The sequence below is a fragment of the Lagenorhynchus albirostris genome, chromosome 8, assembly GCF_949774975.1.
Source record: "Lagenorhynchus albirostris chromosome 8, mLagAlb1.1, whole genome shotgun sequence".
NCBI lineage: Eukaryota > Metazoa > Chordata > Mammalia > Artiodactyla > Delphinidae > Lagenorhynchus > Lagenorhynchus albirostris.
The window spans coordinates 82362430-82381415 of record NC_083102.1 but is presented as its reverse complement, the minus strand read 5'-3'; the positions used below and the strand labels follow the sequence as shown (position 1 = coordinate 82381415).

Here is an 18986-nt window from a genome sequence, read left to right as displayed (position 1 = left end):
ATCCTTCTGGGGTAGGACTTGCATAAAGGAGAGATAGTAGTGCAAGGAGAGATTTCCAAGTATATCTTTCTGGAAGTTTTGTATTTTGAAATCCAGATGCATTACTTTCACACACAAAAAAAGGATAAATAAATAAAACAGGGAAAAAAAGAACAATTACGAGAGTCAGTAGATTCTACCATGCCAACAAGAAATTGTAAACCCAACATTAAAAAGGAAAATTAAAGACATCCTTGGGGAATTCAACATGTTTTATTTTGCCAGGCACATGATTTCTTCAATATCCAATTAAATAATACTGTGCTAACTACATTTTCTAACAGAGTGAACATTCACTGTAATGACAGTTTCATCATGCTAAAATCTATTCACAAACCTACACTGTTAAAAAAAGTGCATTTCTAGGAAATTTTATGTACAAATGGAAAACATATCAAGTCATCGAACCGTCAAACTACACAAAATAAAACCAACCAATCAACCACCAACATTCAGTATACGTTAACAATATTTTAAGAAAGAAAATTTTCTTTACATTTGGCAGTTTTGTTCAAGAGGGGCTCTATAATTTTAAAAGTAAAATAATAAAAGTATATACAATTTAATAATGTTCAAAATAGAAGATATTAAATAGCACAAATAATGTTACAACACTAAACACCCTATTGTCTATCAGTTTGGGTTTACATGAAGCAAGGGGACCTGTATAGTTTACCCTATCCTCTGCGTCTAAAACAATTTTACTTTCAACTCTGTACATAGAATAGATTGGCCATAAATACAGAAGATGGTTTTGGCTTTATGCACATTTCTATTTGTGCAAGTAGAGTAGAAATAATGACCTACTTGCAAAACAAACTGCTTTAGAGACTACTTTAGAATCATATACATTTGGAACAATAGCTTTTATTTAATAGGTTTTTTTTTGAATAAACATTATTTATGTTGTGTTTGTTAACTGCTATTTTTGCCCCATTGAGGCTTCCTCTTATAATATCATAATTTACCACCATTTAAATAATAAACTTTATTCCTAGATTTTGATCAGTGATTACATTCATTTTGACAATGATTTTAGTTCTTGATGCTTTATATTGTAGTGCTTAGGAAGGTAATATATCTACCTTGATTACCTTCTTCATGGCTTGTTAACTACAAATAAAACTTTCGTATTAGATTTTGATTAGGTATGATATAAGTTCTGTTTGCACCTAGAAACATGAAAATGTCTTTAAAACTAAGTAAAATGAAAGAGCAAAAGTTGTGTTTTTAAAAGAAATGTGAGGATATGAAGAAAATTTTCATACTTCTCCCATCTAGTTGTTATTTGGGGTAAAAAAAAAATCACTTTTAAATTACTCTAATAAAAGGATCCAAACATACAATTAGAAGATAGTTATTTTATTCATCACAAACTTACCACATTTGTATTTATATACCAGTGAACATAATGTACTAACATTCTTTTAAAATAAAGTATGTCTATTCTTGTTCAAATTAGAATTTTTCTCACTTCTCCACAAAATGAGCATCTCTCCAGCATACATGAAAGAGTATTAAAAAAAAAAGAATCGGTGACTTAAAAATCAGTATGATATCTGAGGTTGGTAAACAAAAAAAAGTGAGTTAATCATTGAAGTTAATTATTGAAGTTAAAAATTAGTAACATTTTTAATAAACTTCTGTCAATAAAATTGCATTTTCTACCTTGTTTTTTTCTATTTTTTTTCCATTTTGATGGTTTCGGCCCTCATATACAAGTTTGATATTTCAAAAGAAATTTCTTCTTATATTTTTTAAAATGCCATACAAACTAGAAAATTAGAATAAACACATTTATCAATTAAACTGTGTAAGATTATATTCTCTGAATCTAGAATAACTTAAAATAACTTCCAAAAAAGAAAGTCCTTTTGTTTGGAAGATTATTACGTAACAATATAAACTTAAATGCTTCACTGACATAATTCCAATTAAAGATATTAATGGTTAGGTGTCCTTTTATCTTCCTGAAACAAGGGAACAGAGATCAATGACAGATATCAAAAACTGATAATTTTTGCAATCTTAAAAGTAACCAATACTATATTTCACTGGAAGCACATAAACTCCATGTTATCTTTTTATGAAAATCGCTCGTGTTTTAGATTCCCTCTTCCTTGTCTCTTTTCTATTCTACATTTCTTTTGACAACTACTCTGTCACATGCATTTATATAACTTTTACTATGTAAAAATTGTGAACTTGGCATTTGGTCTTGTATACAAATGATTGACAGAACTCTAAACCCTTAAAGCAAGGATGGAAGATCACAGGTTATGGCCCTAGTTCAATTAAGGGATGTAAGAATTCTAGTTTTATAGTCGCCATATTGGTTTTGAAGAAAAGGTAAATAAAGATAAATAAAATCTAGGTTAAGTTAAATATTTCTATGCACCATGAGGACCATGACATGTCTAGTGCTAGTCAATATCATACAAGAAAATGCATACTCATTTCAGTTCATGTAACGTTCACCTTTAGGAGTGAGTAACCACCTTTCTCAGGAATTTCCCATGGGTAAAGCACAAGATTCTTTGCTCAGAAGTTGATCACTGAAGACAGATCATTTACCGATGGAAGCATAAGCCCCATTTAAGAAAACATTATGACTCTGGCAGCTGATTCCTCCTATTTCTACTTTTCCGGCTATTGATGAGAGCTTTTAACTTGCCATAGTCCCCTCTCATCTTCTGGGATTCTTCTCCGTGTTGATGTTGCTGCCGAGTATCTTTGCAGTACTGATTAATCATCTGCATTTCTGAGTGGCTGAACGCCCCCAAGATGTCCTTTGGGTGGAAGGGTAAAGCCCTCACAGAGCTGGCCCAGGTCCATGGAGACCATTTGTCTGTAACAACAGCCACCATTTCGGAATCTAAAACTTTAAAGTTGATCTTGGCTATGGTCTGCTTGAAGCTGTTTTCTGTTGCAATGCAGTGATACAGTCCTTGGTCAGAATTCTGAACAGAGCGGATCAGGAGTCCTTGTGAAGTGGCTATGATTCGCTCATTCAGCTTGACCTAAAAGAGAGATATCAAAGTTCTGAATAGCCAACTCTATATATCTTCTAAAAAGATATGACCAACAATACAGAGTGTTAACTTCCTTCTTAGTGGACACAGATTTTTGGTAAGTTCCATTGCCTTTTTTTTTTTTTTTTTTTGCTCAGAAAATCTAGTCTCAGCGGTACTGAATCTATTAAAGAGAGGGTGAAGTTATCACTCATATTGCCCAAAATAGCTTAAAGTGCATTCTCTTTGTATAGAAGTAGTTTCTCCACATATAAGCCAGAGTTTGGGATGTTTCTGGAATGTAAATCACAGTCAACATATATAAATGAAATTCACAGTTTAAAATGTCTATTTTATCCTGTAGTTCTTGCCTTTTATTGTAACTAAAATACTCACTTATTGAGTAAAAACATGAAGCCACAATTAAAGAGTTGAACTTTGCCTTTTTTTCAATGAATGAATGAATATTCCCTTAACTAAAAATTTTGTAAGCAGAGGCAGCATTTTGAACATTATCAAGGGCTTTTTCCTATTATCTAACACAAAGAATGACTAAAAATAAGCTGGAACTCATTATCTTGTAAGTACTCCAAGTGGTTTTACTTTCCAAGGAAAAGTAATAAGAAGCTATGAGGTGAATATTTAATTACTTTACAGGCTTATACTGGAAAAAATATCATTTTCTAGATATCAACTAAATGCTGAAATCCATTTCCTTACAGTTCCCACTATAGTATTGTCAATGAACACATAAAAACCTAAGTGGTGAGTAGTTCCTTCACATGTATACTCAGGAATGCTCTTTCATTGAGGGAAGAAAGAAATTTGACCCAAAGAAAAATAAGTAAAGGCAAAATATAGTATTGAAATACAAAAAAATAGAACAGAACTAGAAAAGAGAGATTAGGAAAAAGTAAGGACAGAAATATATAAAGCAAAATTTTTTATGTTCATTTAATTTTTAAAGTTTAAATGCGCCTTGAAAATAGTTTTAAATAATGTAGAAATGCATTCAGAAATAAAAGAAAAGAAAGCCTTTTCCATTTGTGTGAAATTGGGAAAAATTTTGGGGGCCAGTTTGATAATATCTATTAGCATGTATATAATATTCAGTGCAGACATTTTATTTCTAGGAATTTATATAGAAGATATACTCATACAAGTATGCAGATATTCATTTACATGATGTTTTTGATAAGAGGAAAAACAAGAAATAATGTAACTAGTAGATAGCTTCAGAAAACTTAAGGTATGTTCATACAGTGGAATACTATGCAGCCAAGAAAAATAAGGCAGCTCTACATGTACTGATATGAAGTGTGTGTGTGTGTGTCTGTGTGTCTGTGTGTATGTCTGTGTGTCTGTGTGTATGTATCAGAGAGACAGAGAAAGAGAGAGAGGAAAATAGGAAGATTATGGAGACTATTTGGAGGAATATATAATTCTTAGCAGCCTTATACTCTGAGAAGTGGGAATAAGTATTGATGTGGAGAAGAGGAGGGCTTTTAGTTTTCACTTATGCTATTCAATATGAACTATTTGCATATTTCTCTGCAAGCTTTTTTTTACCATTTGTCTTACTTTTCAAAATAAAAGTTCAATATTTGCACACCATTAATATGAGAAATGTGTATGTTTGCCTAAACTACTAAGGAAGAATTAAGATAAATTTAATTAAATGTTAATAGTTTATTCAACTAAAGTGAGACTGAGTGGAATTGTGATCTGCTTGAATTCTGGACAGATTTTCGTAATTACATTAGAGTTAATTTTTTCATAGTCTTAAATTATGGCATTCTTCTGTTTTTTGAGATTGGAAGAAAAATCAATATAGTCATATTTGAGTCTCCACATTCTTGAAACTTCTGAAATAGAACATTAGAAATACCATAAAAGTGATAAAATTTATGATCCATTCCCTTTTAAATTTCATTTGATAATTCCTGTGACATGTATTCAAGACTGTATATATTCATTTATTTCAATTTTACATAATAGAAATTACATTCACTCATTATATACTATTCCACTGGACTTTCTACTGAATAAAAGAAAAGCATGTTATCTATGTTAGGTAAGCCCCCGTTTGAGTTTTGGATTTCCAATTCACATACACACATACAGACTTTCTCTGGAAGGATGGTTCATGTCCACATGTCATGTTCTAACCTAAGAATTCCATTTCTGTATGATAATCATCATAGTACTTTATGAATTTTACCCCAGATTACTTTGCAAGGCAATTATTCTTATGCTCCATATCCATTCAAAATAATTTTAAATTAATTAGACTACAGACAATTCAAGACTAATTTGATGATAGATTTGATAGCAAAGAAAATAGGTCTCAAACAATAATTTTTTATGAATGAAAAAACTAAAAAAAAAAATTTTATATCATGGAAATCTGGGGCAAGAAGGGGCCCTGAAGTGCATGGAGCTCATCTTTGATAGTTATGTCTCATCTTATGCAAGTGGTCATCAGCCTATGGTTTAATATTCCAGTGACAGGGGACACAAAATTTCCTAAACAGCTCATAACATCTTTGGATAGGCAGGTCTGAGAATTGGGAAGTATTTTCTCATAAAGAGCCAACATCTGTTTCAGTAATTTTGATACAATGCCTGTGTTCTACATCTTGGGATTGTATCCATTCTACATAGCCCTCATTAATCTAATATGTAGTATGGAAACTGTCTACAATAGAACACACACAAATGCAGAAGGCTCTATTTTCTCTTTGCTACATCAGACTTTATGATGTACTGTTAGTACCACTGCAGTCTAGGCTACTTTAATGGTTTATATATACATATGTATTTTTCTTCTTATCCTTTCATTTGTCAGGACAACGTGATATCAATATTATGGAATTCATTATTTATAATATTTCACTCTATGCTGTTTTACAATGTTTTCCTTTTTTTTTTTTTTTTTTTTTTTTGCGGTACGCGGGCCTCTCACTGTTGTGGCCTCTCCCGTTGTGGAGCACAGGCTCCGGATGTGCAGGCTCAGCGGCCATGGCTCACGGGCCCAGCCGCTCTGCGGCATGTGAGATCCTCCCGGACCGGGGCACGAACCCGTGTCCCCTGCATCGACAGGCGGACTCTCAACCACTGTGCCACCAGGGAAGCCCTACAATGTTTTCCTTTTAAAGCAGCTCTTTACAATCAGTGAAAGGTTAATAATATAAGTGTCCTTTTATTTGAAAATCGAGGTTTTTATTACATATCAGTAAATAAAGGCAATGGTCTCATACACAGTGATTCCACATATTACCTAACAAAACCCCAGGAGTTATGAATAATAAAGCAATGGAAACAGATTACCACACAGCAGAAAAATGCTCTTTACCATTTCCTGCTGAGGAAAATTGAACTTTTTTAAAAGCCCCTTTTATCTTGTGAATCACACAAAGCTGTTGTATGAGAACTTAGCTTCTGGATTTGCACACATCTTGTTTCTTTTACAAATGCTTCCTCACAGAAATACCCCCATCTGAGTGCACAAGCTCTTGTTTTAATCACTGTGTTATCAAGGTGAGCAGGAAGAAAGGATTTCTAATTAATCCGTCAACTCTATGGACAAAGCATTTTAAAGAAAGTGGCACTTGTCATCCCAGAGACATTAAAGGATGTTCATATGTCTTTCCTTTTTCATTTGATCTGAACCTCACTGAGGGATGGTGATTTAATGCTCTTTCCAAAGCCCTGACTGATTGCTGCTCTGCTGAGTTACTCACCTCTTTCCTTCTGTCCTCGTCTTTCTGTAACAACCACTTGATAGATGCCTGTGGAGACTTAGGGACACACTCAAGGAAAGTGGTGTTATTTTTTACTCCATACTGAACAATTTCAGCTGCGTTTCTATATGCTGAAGAGCAAAAATAAAAGGAGAGAGGATGACAATGGAATTTGGAACATATTCTATTATTTGAATGTTTGTTTCTCTATAAAATTGTGAGCGACTATGGCAAACCCCAAAGGCAGTCTTAATCATTTAACAAGCAGACTATTATACATTGTTTGCCTGGTTTGTTTAACCTAAAGGGAAGGAGAGAAAGATATAAGGGAATCAATGTTTATTCAAGAATTACTTTACACGAAGGAATACACTTAATATCATCTTGAACATTTAATTATTATAACATCTTTGAGAATTAAATTTTCTCAGCTTTTCATAGCTGAACACATTGAGGCTGTGAGTTATGAGGAAACATATCCTAGTTAAAGAATTAGTAAGTGCCAGGCAATACTGAAGCCAAGTTCATCCCACCCTTGAACTCCATACTCAGTGTGGTGTAGATTAAATTCGGAAAGGCAGAAAAGGCAGAAAGCAAGGTGTGGCCACAGTGGGATGTAATGGTTGAGAAAACGATCTTTGAAATCAGATTTTACCCGAGGTAAAATCTTGACTTTATCACTACTGGCTGTGTAACCTTAGAGAAGTTATTTAATATCTCTGTGCTTCAGTTTTACTTGGTTCTAAAACAGACATTTTCAGACATTCTTTACTGAAATTCTTAAATTAGGAAGAGTATTTAGTATGATCATGTGGTAGCTTAGACATGGGCAGAATTCTCATTCATAAAGTGGGAATAGGAATAGACCTTACTTAAGAATAATTTCTTGAGCACTGAAATAATCCATGAAAAAGCACTTAGCTCAGGTTTTGACACAAAATCAACATCGCTGTTTGTTCATCATTACCTCCACTGCAAATACTCTACCACTATGACTGACACTCGGATTTATAAAATACTCAGCAAACAGAGAAATAGTAACCTGGCTTTATTCCCTCAATTAGATGTATGGAACAATTAAGCAAAACGTGTCTCAATTTTCTTCTTGTAGTTAGTGTAGTTAGTGACAAGAATTTCATTCTTTAAATAAAAACAAAAATGCCCAGACTCAAAAAGATTAGCAACAGGAATCTCAGTGTTAAGTTAACAACAGTACCTCTGTAGCACCTTGGTGAGCCTGGAGGAAGGTCCCTCTGTTGGTGGGGTGGAGGTGGAGGGAGGGGGTCAGTGGGAAAAGTATAATAACATAATATCTCCATGTCAGGATGGGAAGAAAAGAATTAGATTAATTGTAAGATACAAGGCAGGACTGCCAGAAGTAAATGGAATGGTTGTAAACTGTAAAACCAAGGCATTAAAGTACACCCATGTTCAGAGCAGGATAATTCATAATAGCCAACTTTTGGAAGCAGTGCAAGTGTTCATTGATGGATGAGTGGGTAAACAAAATGCGATATATATTATACATACAATGGATTATGTTTTCACCTTCAACAGGAAAAAAAATATTCTGACACATGTTACTACATGAATGAAACCTGAAGAAGACATTAGGCTAAGTGAAATAAGCCATTTACAAAAGGACAAATATTGTATGATTCCACTTATATGAGATATCTAGAGTATTCAGATTCATAGAGACAGAAATTAGAACAGTGGTTGCCAGAAGCTGGGGAAGGGGGAATAGGGAGTTAGTGTTAATGGTTATGGAGTTTAACTTCGGGATGATGGAAAAGTTGTGGTGTTGGTTGCACAACATTGTGAATGTACTTAATGCCACAGAACTGTACACTGTAAAATGGTTAAAATAGTAAATTTTGTTATGTAATTTAACACAGTAAAAAACAAACAAACAAGATGTTATATTTTCTTCAGTGGTAAACAAAAAAATAAGTAAATTTTTTTCTTCAGAAAGAAAATAATGTCTAGGAAAATCTATAATTACTATCTTTGAGACTTACCTACGAACATATCCAAAGTATCTGTGTTCCCGGACTTTTGTTTTACAAAATTCTTAGTATACACACAAATAATATTTAATTTTTAATTACCATATATGAATACCACTAATTTTTTATAGTGAATCTTTCTTTAAAATGACATACTTGAATCTATTACAAGGTTTCCCTTACTGAAATGTGATACTGAGCACTGCTAGTCTTTACCAAGTTTGACCACTTTTAATTACCTTTTAGATTAAATCCTCTGCATTGAGTCAATGGATTTCCATGTCTCACATCTTGCCGTCGGCTCCTCCTATAAAGCACAGAAGTATATACAAGTGACTTAGAATTAACATCACCAATTATACCACATTTAAAAGATTTCAGTTTAAATTTTGCAATCTTCTGATTGCCTAAGCTTTCATAAAGAAAGGTGGTCTGATTATCTGCATTTTTTTGTTCAATGCTTCAAATATAGTGTGGGTACTTAACCTTGTTTTCAATCTGAATTAATTCAGACTCTCCCCATCTACCACTTGTGATAGATGAACCTCCTATTATGTGTACATCCTGGGTAAATGCCAGATTCCAAGTTAATATTGTAAATTTTTATTTTAGAGACATTCATAGAAAATTTTCTAAGATGATAACTCCAAAGTATAAACTCACTAGCATCTTCCTCCTTATAATTTTTTCTTAAATAAGTACAATTCTCATACAAAAGTCAATGCTTTCAAACCATTTCCAGAGATACTAAAAAGTTTCCAGAACAAGAGATACAGAGAACATGGATTTTTAGTATAAAGGTAAGCAAAAATTTTCATTTACTAGAATAAGAATTTTCCTTCACGTTTTTATTTTGAAAAATTTCAAGACTACAGAAAAGTGGATATATGAATACAATGAATGATGGTATACCTAGACTCATAAATCGTGTTTTGCCATATTTATTTTTTCTCTCATATGCAAGTATATGTCATGTATATACTGTGTATGCACATATATGAAAATCTTTGGAAAATAAGTTGCAGACATGATAATTTTACACCGTTAAATGTATGTGTCTTCTAAGAATAAGTAATTTCCCTACATAAGAACAATATCATTATTATACTAAAGATATCAATATTTATTTAATAATACTATATAATACACATTTTATATTAAAATTTCCCTACTTGTCCCCAAAATATCCCTTATGAAGTTTTTAAAGTTTATTCAGGATCCAATCAAGGTTCACTTAGGGTATTTAGTTGTTACATATCACCAACTTAAGCATTTCAAAAATTTAGTTACATCCTTTGTAAGTTGGTCATTATTTAAATTAAAGTTACTTGCAAACTATTTAATTTCTTGTCTTAGATTCACTTACATATTAGCTTCAATTGTATTACATAGTGCAACAAATCAAAATAGAGCAACTGAAATTCTCTTAGCAATGAATCGTGGACATGAACATGGTTATAAGAGAGAAGAAAGGCAACACTCTTCGAATATTGGGAGTACAGGGGTAGATCAGTTGTTTATTATCAGTGCTGAAAAGTATATATGGATAAGCATATCACTTAATTGGGTTAGTTAAGTCTCTTAATATTTTTAACCTTAATGATAAATTAAAATATTCAGTAAGAAGAAGGGAAATATTAAAATCACACTGGGTTTATAAAATTTGCAAAGCAAAATGAACCTCAAAGTCAATGATAATGAAAAAAATTATTTTAAGGTTACAGCAAATAGTTAATAGTTTAAATAATCAAGGGATTATATACATCTATTTATGAAAATATGAGTACAATTTTTGTGTCATTTAAGTATTGTTTCTCCCAAAAAGCCACATGATGCTTATTCAGTTGTATATTTCTTTACAATCACACACACACAAACTAGTGGAAGTCACTCTTGTCTCAGAAATTACGATTAATACTGTATTTTAGAATAGATCCTATGTCAGGTTTTTACTGCATTGTATTTGCTATATTTTGAAGTCACAGCATTATTTACTACCAGCTAACTTGTGAGCGTATATTATATGAGAACCATATGACAGTTCTTATGGCTGAACAGGTCATTTTCAGCCATCTAGACAAGCAATATTACTCACAATGGTTAAACTTATTGTCCTGTGATCAGCACTGTGTTATGATTTACTCAAGTACATGAACCTCCAAGCTGGGTGATCTGAATTTGCGGTATCACATAGCTTCCAGACATTCAAATATCATTCAAATACCATCGTTATGGCTTGGCTTAAATGATGAAAACAACAAGGCAGCCATCTGCACTTTCTATATGTGTAGATTCCCTTTCAGGCATTTGTATAGCATTGTGAAAGCATGAGGGTAGACAGTCATATTATATTGCATTTAGGATTGGGGATTTGGCTCAAGTTGCCAATGTTTCTGCCATTATAGTCTATTCTTTTGGATAAACAATGAAATCATCTACTTCTTGTGTAAAAAAGCAGATATTTACTTTAAGGGTGAACTGATTATCTTGTCTTAAAGTTTCCAACTTCATGTCTGAATCCATAATAAATAACATTTGAGATTAAATTGTAATATTTGATACAGATGCACAAATAAAGGTAGTTGAGGGTGAAGAGGAAAAATGCTTATGTTGTTTACTATGAAAAAACTTTTTTTAAAAAAAGAAACTACCGAGTCAATGATACTTAACAACTCTATTATGTCAAAATATAACCTCCATTGACTTCCAAGTGTAACTGTACTTCTTTGTTTCCATACAAAGAACATGTTTTTGTTTTTCATGCCTATGAATTCCTCTACATGATCCTTGTGTTCCAGTTAGATAGTGCAATCGAAATAAAACCAGGTAAGTTAACACTATTAAAGAAAATGAAAAATACTCCAAATGATCATTTTCATATTACTATTTAATCTCTAAAGAAAACAAATGCTACATATGGGAATTTGGGAAATAATTCATGCAGCAAACATGTTTTGTATTCACTATAACTGTATGCTTAAAAAAGTTTGGGAATAATTTGGAGAATTTAAATAGTATAGATAGTTTTTTTGTTTGTTTGTTTTGCGGTATGCAGGCCTCTCACTGTTATGGCCTCTCCCGTTGTGGAGCACAGGCTCCAGACGCACAGGCTCAGCAGCCATGGCTCACAGGCCTAGCCACTCTGCGGCACGTGGGATCTTCCCGGACCGGGGCACGAACCCGTGTCCCCTGCATCGGCAGGCGGACTCTCAACCACTGCACCACCAGGGAAGCCCATATAGATAGTTTTAATGAAACTCCCAGTATGCTAGCCAAAGACAGGTAAGCATAGGCCAAGGAATACCTTATATATGTGTGTATATGTACACACACACACAGAAGTCAAAACCACAATAAGATATCACCTCACACTTATTAGAATGGATATATATATATATATGTGTGTGTGTGTATATATATATATATATATATATATATATATATATATATATATACACACAGTATTTTTTTGGATCTCTGTGATAGAATTAAGACACTGCTAGAGGTATCAAGATAGCTCCTTAAATCCTTAGTTTCTTTTTCAGCCCATGATACGTGTTTTTTTTCCTATCTGTACTTGAAAAACTGTGGTATAATTGACATATAACATTATATTAGTTTCAGGTGTACAGTTTCATATTTATATATATTGCAAAATGATCACCACAGTAAGTCTAGTTAACATCTGTCACCTTACATAGTCAATTACAAAAGGGTTTATTTTTTCCTATGATGAGGACTTTTAAGATCTACTCTCCTAGCAACTTTCAAATATGCACTACAGTATTATTAAGCAGTCACCATGCTTTACCTTACATACCCATGACAATTATTTTGTAACTGGAAGTCTGTACCTTCTGACCCCCTTTTGCCCATTTTTCCCACCACCACCACCCCTACCTCTGGCAACCACAAATCTGTTCTCTGTATCTATGAGCTCGCTTTTGTTGTTGTTTTTAAAATTCCACATAAAAGTGAGATCACACAGTATTTGTCTTTCTCTGTCTGACTTATTTTCCTTAGCATAATGCCCTCAAGGTCCAACCATGTTGTCAGAAATGGCAAGATTCCATCATTTTTTATGGCTGAAGAGTATTCCATTGTGTGTGTGTATGTAAGTATGTACCTATCAATCTATCTATCTATCTATCTATCTATCTACCATATCTTCTTTATTCATTCATCCACTGATGGACACTTGGGTTGTTTTCATGTGTTTGCTATTGACAATAATGTTGCAATAAACATGTGGGAGCATATATCTTTTTGAATTAGTGTTTTTGTTTTCTTTGGATAAGTACCCACAAGTGGAATTGTTGGATTGCATGGTAGTTCTATTTTTATTTTTTTCGGGAACCTATACACTTTGCCACAGTGGGTGCACCAATTTACATTCACATCAACAGTTCACAAGGGTTCCCTTTCTTCCACATCCACGGTAACACTCGTTATTTTTTGACTTTTTGATCATAGCCATTCTAACAGGTATGAGGTGATAACTCACCGTGGTTTTTGATTTGCATTTCTCTAATGATTAGTGATTCTGAACATCTTTTCATGTGCCCCTTGTTTATCTGTATGTCTCCTTGGAAAATGTCTGTTCAGATCTTCTGACCATTTTTAATCAAATTATTTGTATTTTTGCTATCGAGTGGTATGAATTCTTTATACTTTTTTTTAATAGATCTTTATTGGAGTATAATTGCTTCACAATACTGTGTTAGTTTCTGTTGCACAACAAAGCAAATCAGCCATATGCATACACATGTCCCAATATCCCCTCCCTCTTGAGGCTCCCACCCCTCTTCCCTATCCCACCCCCTCTAGGTCATTGCAAACCACTGAGCCGATCTCCTTGTGCTATGCTGCTGCTTCCCATCAGCCAACTATTTCACATTCGGTAGTGTATATATGTTGATGCTACTCTCACGTCGCCCCAGCTTCGCCCTCTGACCCCATGTCCTTAAGTCCATTTTCTATATCTACCTCTTTATTTCTGCCCTGAAACTAGGTTCATCAGTACCATTTTTTTTTTTTTTTAGATTCCACATATATACGTTAACATAAGGTATTTGTTTTTCTCTTTCTGACTTGCTTCACTCTATATGACAGACTCTAGGTCCATCCACCTCACTACAAATAATTCAATTTCATTTCTTTTTATGGCTGAGTAATATTCCATTGTATATATGTGCCACATCTCCTTATCCATTCATCTGTGGATGGACATGTAGGTTGCTTCCATGTCCTGGCTATTGTAAATAGTGCTGCAATGAACATTGTGGTACATGTCTCTTTTTGAATTATGGTTTTCTCAGGGTATATGCCCAGTAGTGGGATTGCTGGGTCATATGGTGGTTCTATTTTTAGTATTTTAAGGAACCCCCATACTGTTCTCCATAGTGGCTGTATCAGTTTACATTCCCACCAGCAGTGCAGGAGGGTTCCCTTTTCTCTACACCCTCTCCAGCATTTGTTGTTTGTAGATTTTCTGATGATGCCCATTCTAACCAGTGTGAGGTGATACCTCATTGTAGTTTTGATTTGCACTTCTCTAATAATTAGTGATGTTGAACATCGTTCCATGTGCCTCTTGGCCATCTGTATGTCTTCCTTGGAGAAATGTCTATTTAGGTCTTCCGCCAATTTTTTAACTGGATTGTTTTTTGATATTGAGCTCCATGAGCTGTTTGTATATTTTGGAGACTACTCGTTTGTCTGTTGTTTCATTTGCAAATATTTTCTCCCATTCTGAGGGTTCTCTTTTTGTCTTGTTTATAGTTTCCTTTGCTGTGCAAAAGCTTTTAAGTTTCATTAGGTCCCATTTGTTTATTTTTGTTTTTATTTCCATTACTCTAGGAGGTGTGTCAAAAAAGATCTTGCTGTGGTTTATGTCAAAGAGTGTTTTTCCTATGTTTTCCCTAAGAGTTTTATAGTATCTGGTCTTACATTTAAGTCTTTAATCCATTTTGAGTTTATTATTGTGTACGGTGTTAGGGAGTGTTCTAATTTCATTCTTTTACATGTAGCTTTCCAGTTTCCCCAGCACCACTTATTGAAGAGACTGTCTTTTCTCCATTGTATATCCTTGCCTCCTTTGTCATAGACTAGTTGACCATAGGTACATGGGTTTATCTCTGGGCTTTCTATCTGTTCCATTGATCTATGTTTCTGTTTTTGTGCCAGTACCATACTGTCTTGATTGCTGTAGCTTCGTGGTATAGTTTGAAGTCAGGGAGCCTGATTCCTCCAACTCCCTTTTTCTTTCTCAAGATTGCTTTGGCTATTCAGGGTCTTTTCTGTTTCCATACAAATTGTAAAAATTTTTGTTCTAATTCTGTGAAGAATGCCATTGGTAGTTCAATAGGGATTGCATTGAATCTGTAGATTGCTTTGGATAGTACAGTCATTTTCATAATATTGATTCTTCCAATCCAAGAACATGGTATATTTCTCCATTTGTTTTTGTCATCTTTGATTTCTTTCTTCAGTGTTTTACAGTTTTCTGAGTACCAGTCTTTTGCCTCCTTAGGCAGTTTATTCCTAGGTATTTTATTCTTTTTGTTGCAATGATGAATGGGATTGTTTCCTTAATTTCTCTTTCTGATTTTTCATTGTTGGTGTGTAAGAATGCCAGAGATTTCTGTGCATTAATTTTGTATCCTGCAACCTTAGCAGATTCATGATTAATTCTAGTAGTTTTCTGGTGGCATCTTTAGGATTTTCTATGTATAGTATCATGTCATCAGCAAACAGTAACAGTTTTACTTCTTCTTTTCCAATTTGTATTCCTTTTATTTCTTTTTCTTCTCTGATTGCTGTGGCTGGGACTTCCAAAACTATGTTGAATAAGAGTGGTGAGAGTGGACACCCTTATCTCATACCTGATCTTAGTGGAAATGCTTTCAATTTTTCACCATTGAGTATGATGTTGGCTGTGGGTTTGTCATATATGGCCTTTATTATGTTGAGGTAGGTTCCCTCTATGCCCATTTTCTGGAGAGCATTTATCATAAATGATGTTGAATTGTGTCAAAAGCTTTTACTGCATCTATTGAGATGATCATATGGTTTTTATTCCTTAATTTGTTAATGTGGTGTATCACATTGATTGATTTGCGTGTATTGAAGAATCCTTGCATCCCTGTGATAAATCCCACTTGATCATGGTGTATGATCCGTTTAATGTGTTATTGGATTCTGTTTTCTAGTATTTTGTCCAGGATTTTTGCATCTATGTTCATCAGTGATATTGGTCTATAATTTTCTTTTTTTGTGATATCTTTTTCTGGTTTTGTATCAGGGTGATGGTGGCTTCATAGAATGAATTTGGGAGTGTTTCTCCCTCTGCAATTTTTTGGAAGAGTTTGAGAAGGTTAGGTGTTAGCTCTTCTCTAAAAGTTTGATAGATTTCTCCTGTGAAGCCATCTGGTCCTGGACTTTTTTTTGTTGGAAGATTTTTAATTACGGTTTCAATTTCATTACTTGTGATAGTTCTTTTTATATTTTCTTATTCTTCCTGGTTCAGTCTTGGAAAATTGTACCTTTCCAAGAATTTGTCCAGTTCCTTGTGGTTGTCCATTTTATTGGCATATAGTTGTTTGTAGTAGTCTCTATAATCCTTTGTATTTCTGCAGTGTCAGTTGTGATTTCTCCTTTTTCACTTCTATTTTTATTGACTTACTTCCTCTCCATTTTTTTCTTGATGAGTCTAGCTAAGGGTTTATCAATTTTGTTTATCTTCTCAGAGAACCAACTTTTAGTTTTATTGATTTTTGCTATTGTTTTCTTCATTTCTGTTTCATTTATTTCTGATCTGATCTTTATGATTTCTTTCCTTCTACTGACTTTAGGTTTTCTTTGTTCTTCTTTCTCTAGTTGTTTTAAGTGTAAGGTTAGATTGTTTATTTGAGATTTTTCTTGTTTCTTGAGGTGAGATTGTATTGCTATAAACTTCCCTCTTAGAACTGCTTTTGCTGTGGCCCATAGGTTTTGGGTTGTCGTGTTTTCATTATCATTTGTTTCTATGTATTTTTTTATTTCTTCTTTGATTTCTTCAGTGATCTCTCGGTTATTTAGTAGCGCACTGTTTAGCCTCCATGTATTTGTGTTTTTTACATTTTTTTCCTGTAATTGATTTCCAATCTCATAGCATTGTGGTCAGAAAAGATGCTCGATATGATTTCAATTTTCTTAAATTTTCCAAGTCTTCATTTGAGACCCAAGATATGATCTATCCTGGACAATGTTCTATGTGCACTTGAGAAGAAAGTGTATTCTGCCACTTTTGGGTGGAATGTTCTATAAATATCAGCTAGATCTATCTGGTCTATTGTGTCACTTAAAGCTTGTATTTCCTTATTTATTTTCTGTTTGGATGATCTGTCCATTGGTGTAAGTGGGGTGTTAAAGTCCCTTACTATTATTGTGTTACTGTTGATTTCTCCTTTCATGGTTGTTAAGCATTTGCCTTAAGTATTGAGGTGCTCCTATGTTGGGTGCATAAACATTTATAATTGTTATATCTTCTTCTTGGATTGATCCTTTGATCATTATGTAGTGTCCCTCCTTATCTCTTGTAACAGTCTTTATTGTAAAGTATATTTTATCTGATATGAGTATTGCTACTCCAGCTTTCTTTTGATTTCCATTTTCATGGAATATCTTTTTCCATCTCTTCACTTTCAGTCTGTATATGTCCCTAGGTCTGAAGTGGGTCTCTTGTAGACAGCATATATATAGGTCATGTTTTTGTATCCTTTCAGCCAGTCTGTGTCTTTTGGTTGGGTCATTTAATCCATTTACATTCAAGGTTATTATTGATACATATGTTCCTATGACCATTTTCTTAATTGTTTTGGGTTTGTTTTTGTGGGTCTTTTTCTTTTCTTGTGTTTCCTGCTCAGAGAAGTTTCTTTAGCATTTGTTCTAAAGCTGGTTCCATGGTGCTGAATTCTCTTAGCTTTTGCTTTTCTGAAAAGCTTTTCACTTCTGCATCGAATCTGAAGGAGATCCTTGCTGGGTAGAGTAATCTTGATTGTAGGTTTTTCTCTTTCATCACTTTAAGTATATCCTGCCACTCCCTTCTGTCCTGCAGAATTTCTGCTGAAAAATGAGCTGATAACTTTATTGGGGATTCCTTTGTATGTTGTTTTTTTTTTTTTTCCTTGCTGCTTTTAATATTTTTTCTTTGAATTTAATCTTTGTTGGTTTGATTAATATGTGTCTTGGTGTATCTTTCCTAGGGTTTATCCTGTATGGGAGTCTCTGTGCTTCCTGGACTTGGGTGACTATTACCTTTCCCATGTTAGGGAAGTTTTCAACTATAATCTCTTCAAATATTTTCTCAGACCCTTTCTTTTTTTTTTTTCTTCTTCTGGGACCCTTATAATTTGAATGTTGGTGTGTTTAGTGCTGTCCTGGAGGTCTCTGATATTGTCTTCAATTCTTTTCATTCCTTTTTCTTTATTCTGCTCCTTGGAAGTTATTTCCACAATTTTGTCTTTCAGCTCACTTATTCGTTCTTCTGCCTCAGTTATTCCGTTATTGATTCCTTCTAGTGCATTTTTCAATTCAGTTATTGTGTTGTTCATCTCTGTTTGTTTGTTCTTTAGTTCTTCTAGATCTTTGTTAAACATTGCTTATATTTTCTCAATCCGTGCCTCCATTCTATTTCTGAGATTCTGGATCATCTTTACTATCATTACTCTGAATTCTTTTTCAGGTAGATTGCCTATTTCCTCTTCATTTATTTGGTCTTGTAGGTTTTTACCTTGCTCCTTCATTTGTGACATATTTTTTTGCTGTGTCATTTTTTTTTTTTTTTATGAGTGGGATTGTGTTCCTATCTTACTGGTTGTTTGGCCTGAGGCTTCCAACACTGGAGTTTTTCGGCTATTGGGTAGAGCTGGGTCTTGGTGCTGAGACAAGGAACTCTGCGAGACCTCACTCTGATGAATATTCCCTAGGATCTGAGGTTCTCTGTTAGTCCAGTTGTTCGGACTCAGAGCTCCCACTGCAGGAGCTTTGGCCCAACCCTGGGTTTGTGAACCAAGATCCCGCAAAACACCTGGGGTGGCAAAAAAAAAAAAAAAAAAGAAGAATAGCAAAGTAAAAAATAAAATTAGACTAGGAAACTAACAGATATGTTAGGAAGAATATAAAAGTAAAAATATAGATGAATC

At 33.8% G+C, this 18986-nt stretch overlaps 1 protein-coding gene across 2 annotated transcripts in view; it reads right to left on the bottom strand.

The window, feature by feature from the left end:
* Window positions 1–233: 233 nt before the first annotated feature.
* Window positions 234–18986, bottom strand: part of SEMA3C (semaphorin 3C) — a 187015-nt gene continuing 168262 nt past the window's right edge. For both annotated transcript variants that reach the window (XM_060157200.1, XM_060157199.1), the window contains 3 exons: window positions 9042–9109; window positions 6794–6924; window positions 234–3059 (listed from right to left, as the gene is read on the bottom strand). In XM_060157200.1, the coding sequence (XP_060013183.1) occupies window positions 2646–3059; window positions 6794–6924; window positions 9042–9109 (613 nt within the window). In that variant the 3' untranslated portion in view covers window positions 234–2645. The remainder of the gene's footprint in view (window positions 3060–6793; window positions 6925–9041; window positions 9110–18986) is intronic.